At 49.6% G+C, this 10,543-nt stretch overlaps 1 protein-coding gene across 1 annotated transcript; it reads left to right on the forward strand.

Moving 5' to 3' along the window:
• The first annotated feature begins 2,708 nt into the window (after positions 1–2,708).
• LOC101782035 (LOB domain-containing protein 6) lies at positions 2,709–5,488 on the forward strand. Its single transcript, XM_004970795.4, has 4 exons — positions 2,709–2,901; positions 3,280–3,709; positions 3,797–4,192; positions 5,080–5,488. The coding sequence occupies exons 2-3, from the start codon at positions 3,299–3,301 to the stop codon at positions 4,169–4,171; spliced, it is 786 nt and encodes a 261-aa protein (XP_004970852.1). The 5' UTR covers positions 2,709–2,901; positions 3,280–3,298; the 3' UTR covers positions 4,172–4,192; positions 5,080–5,488.
• Positions 5,489–10,543: the final 5,055 nt, after the last annotated feature.

Below are 10,543 nucleotides of genomic sequence, written 5' to 3' on the forward strand. Positions count from 1 at the left end.
CTATTTCGTCATGGCCTCATAGTCATCATCTTCTGTCAACCAGGTGAAGTCCCGACCTCCCCTCTTAGATCTTAGGAAACGAATACTTCACATTTATTCCTTCTTTGTTTCAGCCCCAACGCCTTGGTCCGGAGCTCGTGCGCGCCCATCGAGTGCATCCACTCTGAGGACCCGTTGACCCCGGAGGACAAATTAGGCTTAATAGATTCGTCTCGCCGTTTAGCCTCCACTTATGTAATGAGTTTTGTAAATAGTCTACGTTTAATACCCCTAATTAGTATCTAAACATTCGATGTGACACGTGCTAAAAATAAGCAAAAGGAACCAAAATACACCTCAAGGAGGAGCATAGAGAGTACTCGATCTCGATCGGCACCTGCTGCCATCCATCGCATCGATGGGGCAGGGTTAAATGAATGGAATGAGCGGGTGACTCGAAATTCTCCTAATCATTCGTACGGGCTGCAAGCGGGCTTGTCATGATGAGTGCCCGGTTTGTCGACGCATGAGTTGTGGCCATCACGGTATTGAAGGCCGGGGTCCTGCCGAGGTGGGGTTGGAAAGGGACGCCGGCCGGGGGCGCTGCCTCCCTCCCTCTCAATCATGCCGCATTGCATCCTTCTCTACTGGTACATGCTGCATTCAAAGCCATACTTGGGGTGTGTTTAGCCCGCCCTGGGGCTCCTCTGATTGGCCTGCTGGCATAAGGTCGGTGGCCCCACTTTCTGACGTTATCGTATGAAACGGAAGGATTTTGTATATTTCATCCAGGACGAGCATGATCCTTCGTTCTTTTTATGCCAACCATGCACTCCTGCAACTTCCATGATCTCTGCTCCGTGGATTCTAGAGATGATGAATGATGTGAGCTCAAGATGTTTATCTCAATTGGCATTGCTTCACCACCCACTATGTAAATTGAACAGTTAATATATGAGCTCTTTCACGGTGCACGATACTATCAGGGGTAGTTCACGGTGCACGATACTATCAGGGGTAGTATAGAGTATAGACTGTTTTTTGGTATCGGTAAAATTGTAATTAGCAGAACATATATTATTCAGGATTTCAAGTCGCGATCTTGCAGTAGTTGATGGATTTGCTGCAGTATACATAGACAGATCTAGACGCGCGCGACGAAGCCTCGATTTGTTCGGGAAGCAACAACGGCCGCGGGGTGATGGAGACACGGTGGCACCGACGCAGGAGGAAGCGCCTCCTCCTCCTGCTCTCGCTGCTCTGCCTCGCTGTGCTGCTCCCAAGCACGCTGCTGGCGCCGTCCGCCTCGGTGTTGTCATCGCCAGAGGCGGCAACGGCGGGTGGCAGTAGGAAGTGGCGTAATTAGCACAACATATATAATGCCACTTCACATCTTTCCCATCATATCCTATACCGCATATACTACTCATGCATACTAACTATACTACAGCTTAATGTTTTAGTAGTATACAATTAATCTCAACCGTCAGATCCTTACATGCGAGTTCTTTTCAAACATAGTATAAGATAGTATTGTGTACCGTAAAATACACAGGCACACGCACTTTATCCTAACGAGCTAGGTGAACGACTCGTGGTTTTACTAAAAGGAATGCCATCTCCACCCCCTTCCACCATAAAAGAGGCATGGTTCAAAAATATATTGAGTTTCATCTTTTATTTGCTCCCATCCAAAACATAGTCAAACCCTTCTGTAATTCCATCATGACTTATACTTAAAAAAAACAGCACTCCTTCCACTCCATAGTATTTGTCCAACTGATGATTTACTACATTATCTTCAAAAAGAGTTCAAAAAGACTTGTATTGACTTCAAAAAGACTTGTATTGACTCTTTATTTAACTATTTGCCTCCCATTTCATTTTGAAATCATACTACTAATTTTTATATTATTTAATTTTGAATTTACAATAATCACCATGAACTGGTGTACAGATAGCGAAAGGGAACGCAAAAAAACCTACGCAGCCATCCACAGCTAGCAGCGGATCCGATAGCATCTTCCTTTCTTTTACCCACTCATTTTCACCGATTCTCTCACCATACAGTTGCACTTAACGTCATTTCTCTCATACGCGAAGTAACACTCCTTTTCTTGTTGGTTCAAATAACAGGGCAGCCATTGATCCAAGAGAAAGCACATGTGGAGATGTTAGTTTAATTAACAAGTTTTTCCTCATTATGGGTACACAAGCATTTGTCATCTTGCAAAAGAAACCTAAGTTTCAAATGCTCCACTGCTATCAAAACAATCAAAACAAAAGATGTAACAAACAATCAATTCTTGACTTGGCACTAGAGTAGTTTTCATCATATGCAAACATAAACATTAAGCAACATTAGATGGAGCAAAGTTTGCATCAAAGCTGGATGGATGTTTATGAGCCTACTGCCTTATTATCCTTCTTCTCCTACTATGTGATGGCAATTTTTAATAAATAATAGATTGATCTCAAGAAATCAGTTGTGAAACACTTTCATTTCTGACTCATAAATATTTCAAAATCACCGTGGGAAGATATGTTCGCCGGCGTACATGCCACTGTACATTTGTTAACTTCGTGCATCTGTTTGTACGTTTGGAACTTGTTAAACCAAAGTAATATAACCGTACAAATTTACTTCAGTAAATAGATCGGTACCCTACCAAGTCTTTCATCGATAAAACCCAGTCCTGCGCTGCTCTTCGGGACGACCCGAGCGCGTCGCCGTTGCGTTTCCACTTCGACACCTCCTTTTTATTTCTCCGCCACGCCTTCCCACCCGCCCGCATACTGACGCACGCACACACCCCAATCTTTCGGCCTCTCTCTTTCCCACAGAGAGGCGACGAACAGGGGGAGCGGCGCCGCCGTTTGGCCAGGTTTCGTCGGGCGCTTCTTCACCAGCGACTCCCCCAGGTGTGCTCTCCCATTCCCTTCCCTTCCTGCTGTTCGAAACCGAACGTCTCAAACCCTAATGGATCGGATGCTATTCTGTATTCGGATCTGACATGTGCTTTGCCTACTATAACTTGGAATTTTTGCACCCTGGCGGTGATGTGATTTTTTGCCCATGTATGTATGGGTTCGCTTCCTTCTTTTAGATCGAGGGGTGCCAACGCATGAACATTTTTGTATACTTTCCAATGTATTTGAGGCAGTGTTCTTCATTTTTGGCAACAAAATTAAGAGGAGGGCCAGCGGGATTTTCTATTCTCTCCCCTTCTGATTTCCAGCAGCTTCCAAAAGAACGCCGCAAGAAGAGTCTAACAACAAAGCTCGTGATCCTTCCGCCAGGGGCCAGGGCAGCAGACGGATGGCGTCGTCTGTGCCGGCGCCATCGGGCTCGGTGATCACCGTGGCGTCGTCCTCGTCGTCGGCCGCCGCCGCCGCGGTGTGCGGCACGGGGTCGCCGTGCGCGGCGTGCAAGTTCCTCCGCCGCAAGTGCCAGCCGGACTGCGTGTTCGCGCCCTACTTCCCGCCGGACAACCCGCAGAAGTTCGTGCACGTGCACCGCGTCTTCGGCGCGAGCAACGTGACCAAGCTGCTAAACGAGCTCCACCCCTTCCAGCGCGAGGACGCCGTGAACTCGCTCGCCTACGAGGCCGACATGCGCCTCCGGGACCCCGTCTACGGCTGCGTCGGCGTCATCTCCATCCTCCAGCACAACCTCCGCCAGCTCCAGCAGGACCTCGCCCGCGCCAAGTACGAGCTCTCCAAGTACCAGGTGATCATTTCACTCCTCCGTACTACCACTCGATCGTTGTTGAGTAGCTAACGCATGTATTAACTAGAGACTTCTTCTTCCTTTCAGGCGGCGGCGGCGGCGGCTTCTGCGTCGACGGGGTCGAACGGCGGGCCGCAAGCCATGGCAGAGTTCATCGGCAACGCGATGCCCAACGGCGCTCACAACTTCATCAACATTGGCCACTCGGCGGCGCTCGGCTCCATCGGAGGCTCCCCCGCCGTGTTCGGGCAGGAGCAGTTCGCCAACGCGCAGATGCTGTCCAGGAGCTACGACGGCGAGCCCATCGCGAGGCTGGGGATCAACGGCGGGTACGAGTTCGGGTACTCGACGGCGATGGGCGGCGCTGGTGGGCCTGTCTCTGGCCTCGGGACGCTCGGCATCAGCCCGTTCTTGAAGTCCGGCACCGCCGGCGGCGACGAGAAGCCCAGCGCCGGGCAGTAGGGCGCGGATCCATCGTGTCAGGTTTGGCATGCCTGCTCCGTGTTCTTATCCATTTTTTCTTCTGCTGCCGTCCGAGTAATTCGCGAGTTTGGTGGAGTACGGTTAGTTCGTTAGTTTGCTAGATGTAAGATGCATAATCATGCATGGCTAATGAGGAGTAGCTAAATATAGCTTAGTGCATGCTTTGATGCTAATTGGAGCGCTCTTGTGCAAACAAATAAACATTATTGCGCAACCTTTTGGATTAATACATTATCGGTGGCTAGTTTCATGTGTAGCAGTGAGATAGGTTGAGCTATTCTCATCAACGGAATCAAGAATCTGTTTTGTCATGCATACTGTTTTGCTCTTAAGGTCTGGTACTTGTGCCCATGCACAGCACACTTTGTGTGGCCAACAAATCTCTCCTAGGTTTGTGTTGACCTAAACAGCTTGTTTTATTAGTTGAAGCAGAAGGGTCAGAAAGTATTGCTTTCGAGAACTTTCGTTTTAAAAAAACGTTTTAAAAAAATATTGCTTTCGAGAACAAATCAGCTTGCATGGCAGTGTAGAAAGTTTTCTGACAAAAGCCATTGGTACCAAGAAGAGCACGCACGGGTGTTCTCTGTGAAGTAATACAGCTAGAGTTTGCCAGTGATCATGAATAGCTACTGAGTATCTCTAGGAAAGAACTGATATTTCATGCCCTAATGAACGCACACCGTATTATAATAGCAGCATTCTTTTTGTCTATTCATAAGATGAAAATGTACCATGTATTTAATTAAATAGCAGTTACTACTTTCTACGGTTTGTTTGGTGTGTAGCAATCATGTTTGCATGCCAGCAAGAATACTCCATTTCACGACCATATTACCATTTTCTTTCGGTTACCAACCGATTGATATTTGCAAAATTGTATTTTTCAGGTTATTAGTGACGTGAAGAAATGAAAGGAAAAAAAATCCATGAAGTGCTGAATTAAGACTAAGTGGAGTGCGACGATTATCTTAGATTTCCATCGTTAGGACGGAGGGTCAGTGTTCTCAGTCGATTTTACATGAAGAGTGCATGCTTATGTTGTTTAATTGCTTGTTTGTCAGTCACCGCCTCCCTCTCCATCCATCCCACAAGATGATCCAACATTTCATGCAGGCATCCACAAAGTGTCTCTGTTGGTGTAGTAGAAGAAACACGCGTGCTTAGCTTGTTCCGGGCTTTTACCACTCGGACGGACGGCTAGCTCCCCCTTCCTCTTGCTAGTTTCTACTCCATGTACTGCTAGATTGGCTCTACAACACTACTGAAGTTGACATTGAGACCTGATGGGTGTATCTATTTGGTACTGCTGCGTATCCTTGCTTTGACTTTGTGATGAGAGTTGATAGGTCTGATTGAACAAGGCATGCTAATGTCCTAGCTAGAGAGGCTAGCTAGGCATGTCAGGGCTGGAAATATACTGTATCATCGCATGGAGATCCTCACTGCAAGACTCGACCTCGGCAGGCATTTATGCGCTGGCTGCATCCTGCACCTCCTCCCTCTCCCTCGCCCTGGTTTTGCTTGCGAGAGAGGCCAAAATGGCAGGAGACTATTATATAAAGTCTGCCCTGGCCATGTCTCTGAATCTGAATCTCCTTTCCCTGTTGTTTTCTTGGTTGCAACTAGCGCCGTGCCACTTGGCTACTTGCGTGCGTTCAGCGAGCGTGCAGCCGTGCAGGTGCTTATATAGGTAGTAGAGGTCCAGAGCTACTAGCTAGGGATAGCAGACGGGCATGCAGTGGCAATGGCATGGATGGGAAGCGCCCCCCGGATACTATGGCACCTCGACCGAGAGCCATCAAAATATCACATCCTGAAGCGGTACTGGTCAATCCAGATTGCCATCTTCCCGTGGTGAACCCAAAAAAGATCACGCAGCCCTCAGGCTTTAACTGGTAGGTTTAGGGATCCTGGTGGGCAGGGCTACCTAGTAGGATACTAGCACGCAGAGCATTTGCAGCCCAACTGCCATCGAATCAGACATGACATTTCACCCTGGATTCGCAAAAGATAAAGAAACCAGAGCCCTAGGAGACTCCATTTTTTTTAAACAAAATCCAATCAGGGAGAGGTAGAGCCTGCGATGGAGCGCTGCGCGCTTGCTCTATTCCACGCGTAAATGCACGAATAGTTGCGCTTGCGTCTGTGCAGGGCGACGATACGTTACACGAAGCTGGCCTTGGCGTCCTGTTCGTGTTCTTGCACTGCTTCGAGGCATTGGCCCGGCGCATGCATGCGGCATGCATTCTGTTTGCCTGATGGGCTTCCTGCTGATGTGAAGAGAGTAGGAGACTCCCCCCCCCCCCCCCCCCCCCCCTCTCTATTTGAATTTTATTTTATGATTATTTGATTTGCAAACATTTTTCAACAAATCCATTTGAACATATTGCAGTAAGTGTGGTGTAACATCACCACTACTCCAATCGAATAGCTAGGAAACATGGCAGGCGAAGGCGAGATGGAGACCCCGGCAAGTTTTGCACGGACAGGGAGACGCACGCACGAGAATGATGCAGGCATGGCACGCAGGCAGCAGAGCGCAAGGGCAGTCATGCAGACGAGGCGATGCGTGCACTGGCACTGACCCGCACTGTTGCCCGGGGGCGCGTGGTACGAGCCCTCGGTCCTCTCCTTCCTACTCGCATTCATTCAAGACTCGGCGATGGATCGTGGATGCGGGCAGGAGGAGGAATGGACGGAACAACAAGATCGCAAGAGGGAGGCGGCGATCGCAATGATGGCGCGGCCGGGGGCGCGATCGGAGGGAGGGGGCCGGCGGCAATGATGGCGATCGACGGTGGCAGCAGTGACCAGCGCAGCACTGTGCGGGCGTACGCGCAGCCCTGCCGGGCGCAGGCGCGGCGAGAAGGGAGAGGAGATATCCCATCGCATCGGCGCCCCAGGCCGGCCGGGGCGCGCGTTAATGCGAATGCTTCGCCTGCGCTGCGCCCCTCCTGCGGCGCGCGGCGTCGGCCACGAGGCCTGGCGTCTGCCGGGTCTGCCGCTGCCGCGCCTGTGCCTGCGCCCGGGCGCCTTCCTCACACGTCTCCTCGCTCGCTAGTTCTAGCGCGCAGCCGCGGCTGTCGTCGTCTGCCCGGGCCCCTGCGGCTGGACGCTGATCCGCCGCGCGGCCGGCGCGCCGAGTTAATGCGCGCCAACGGCCGGCGCGAACATCCCTTTTGCCGCGCTCGATCGATCGCCGCCTCGCGCCCTTGGATTCTCGCATCCAGCCTTGTCTCGCACGACGCCTGCCTGCCGCGGACCATCGTCGCCAGTTTCGTCACTGTGGCCACGCACGCTTGCTCGCTCGTCTCCTCCCCCGTTGTCTCCGCCCCCGTCGACTGCTGGCTCGATCCTGCAACGCGGCGACGACTGGTGATTTGACTTGGCTGCGCCTGGCTCCCGTGGACTGATCGGACACCAGCAACGCTCCATGGAGGATGGATCGGAGCAGCCACAGCCAAGCGCAGCCTGCAGCGCTTCGTCCAAGGGGGGTAAGGGCCTCTTCAATATTATCAGAACCCCAGTCCTATAATGTTTAGGAGCTGGTTCTAAACATTGCAGGGTCGGTCCTATAAAAAAAATTAAAGGACTGACTCCGTGCAAAGGACTTGGGCCTTATTTAGTTGCCTAACTTTGACCAACCAAAATTACTGTAGCAACACTGTAGCGTTTTGTTTGTATTTGTAAATTATTGTCTAAATATTGACTAATTAGGCTCAAAAGATTCGTCTCGCAAAGTACAACAAAACTGTGCAATTAGTTTTTTATTTCGTCTACATTCAGTACTCCATGCATGTACCGCAAATTTGATGTGATGGGGAATCTTCTTTTTTGCCTAGTGTCAAAGTTGGAATTTTGAAGTGAACGGTTCTAGGAAATAAAAAATTGATTTCTCCCTCCCACCCTCCACACCTCTCCTGCCATGGAAGTGATTGAGAAGGAAGAGGTTGGGAAGATGGGAATTTTTTTCCTCTCGTGGGTCCCATGGATGGTGGTTCCAAACAGTTGACGGTTTACAACAGCACAAATCAAGACTTAAGGGGTGTTTGGTTCTTTCGTCCGGACTAAAGTTCCTATCACATTGAATGTTTAGATACTAATTAGGAGTATTAAATATAGAATAATTACAAAACCAATTGCACATATGGAGGCTAATTTGCGAGATGAATCTATTAAACCTAATTAGTCTGTGATTTGACAATGTGATGCTACAGTAAACATGTGCTAATCATGAATTAATCATGCTTAATAAATTCGTCTCGCGAATTAGCCTCCATTCGTGTAATTAGTTTTATTACTGTTTAGTCCTCCTAATTAGTCGATATAACATAGTCTAGACTTTACCTGATCAAACACCCCTTTGGAACCGGGGCCAGTTCCATGCATTGGAGATGCCCTAACCCTCTAGCTGCTGCCTACACGAAGGCCCCTACCCGCCGTCGTCGCCTCGCGTCACGTCACGCACTCACCATTTCACCAACGTGCGTGCGGCTGCGATCGGACAGGGGATCATCAGATCTGACGACCGACCCCCCGCGAATTAATTCACTGCGCGCCACGCGTTGGGCACAGTCACCTTGCGAGCCGCCGAGCCGGGGGGTGTAGAACAGAACAGAAAGAAAGCCAACGACAAGGACGCGGTGAAATCATCATGAGAGGTGAAAAACATCAGGTGGGTGGTTGTACTCCCTCCTGGTTTTTATAGCTTACCTGCAGGGATAATTCCGGTGGCCCGGCCGCCGGCCGACATGCGGACACGTACCAGCAGGCATGATCTCGCGCGCCGATCGCCGTCGCTCGCACGAATCATGACGACGTTGCTATCAGCATCAACAGTAGTAAGAACTGAGCTAATGAGAGTACTGCGTCCAGGTGGTGTTCAGGATTACGGTGCGATGATCGAGATCGAGACTGGACGAAAGGCTAATCTTGGAGGGATACAATACTGATGCCCGGTGAGCGAGTGAGCAGAGGGCATGTATGCCATCCTGTCGTCGTGCGCCTTCAAGACGATCGTTCCTCGTCTTGGCATTTGGCTTGCTGATCTTCCGGCATGAACAGGGGCAGGCAGCACTCGTGGTGATCGTCACTCCTCGAGTCCTCGGGAGTAGTATCAGTAGTCGCAGAGGGCAGGCTGGGCGCAGAGACAATTGTGAAACGTTACTCCTGCGAGGAGGGAACAGGATGGCTTCGGGTTTCAGCAGTGGTGCTTGTAGCCTGTGGCTAGTTACTGCAGTACTGGACAGGAGACGGATTTTTAGAGAGCTAGTCTGTGTTAGATGAAGGGAGGTCAATGCATTTGACTCTCAAATTCTTCCGTTACTAGAGTCAAAAGCGGCATGTCTAGAACGTATGTGTACGATTAAGGAAGTTTAGCTAAGAAATCACCTGGTTTGTTCCACCGTTACTGTCGCGCTGCCTATGACTATGTGGCAATTTTCGGTAAAATTTTTTCGCTTTGGAAATAATTTTGCATATGGCCAAGGTCGCAGGTTCGAGACCTGCATGGGCCAATCCAAAATTTTAAGTTTTTGCATTGTTGCCTTGAAAGCTGCTTTTTCCGTCGTATATACGACCTCCTATGATGGTCCAATAATTCCAGAATTCAAATGACTAATACTGAGCTCATTGGTTTAAATTTTTCCTACAACAACTAATCTGAACTGAAACCATGATGCCATGAACAACATAAACTTGTGGTTGGCGTAATTTTTTTTTTGACCATATACTTCAGCAAAAGTACAGAACAACTGATGGAGGCATATTCCTGATCAATATGCTGCGTGGCACTCTTTGCATGGGATGGGAGACCTGAAATTTGATTGTAACCTCTTTTGGTATCAGGAAGTGTGCCCTAGGAGTTCTGAAGTTCCATTCTTGATTTGGAGAATCGTGGAACGTATTCTCCATTCGCCCAGCTTTTATGATGGGTCTTCTCGGTTGAGTGCAGCTATCAGAGACTCATCATCAGAGAAAAGCAGCAATGATGAACCTGCAGAGTGCAGACAACTGACAGCATCTACTCCTTGAACGAGTGCTAAAGGCTCTGCCTGTACGGATGCCACATGAACAGAAGTCTGAATCTGGGGCGTTTTCTTCCCGTGTCTTATTTTTAGCACGTGTCACATCGAATGTTTAGATACTAATTACGAGTCGTGTACGTACACCATCCACATATTCTCACCGCGCATTGCGACGCTAGCGGATGACTTGGACCCGCTGTACAACATATCAATCTGCTGCTCGAACATGAGGAGTTGGGTGTACTACTCCCCCACGGTGATCCACTCCGACCGTGCCAGAACGGCTGAAACACCGGGTGTACTCAGCGTCCAACTCGGTGAGGAT

The sequence above is a fragment of the Setaria italica genome, chromosome V (genome assembly GCF_000263155.2).
Source record: "Setaria italica strain Yugu1 chromosome V, Setaria_italica_v2.0, whole genome shotgun sequence".
Taxonomy (NCBI): Eukaryota; Viridiplantae; Streptophyta; class Magnoliopsida; order Poales; family Poaceae; genus Setaria; species Setaria italica.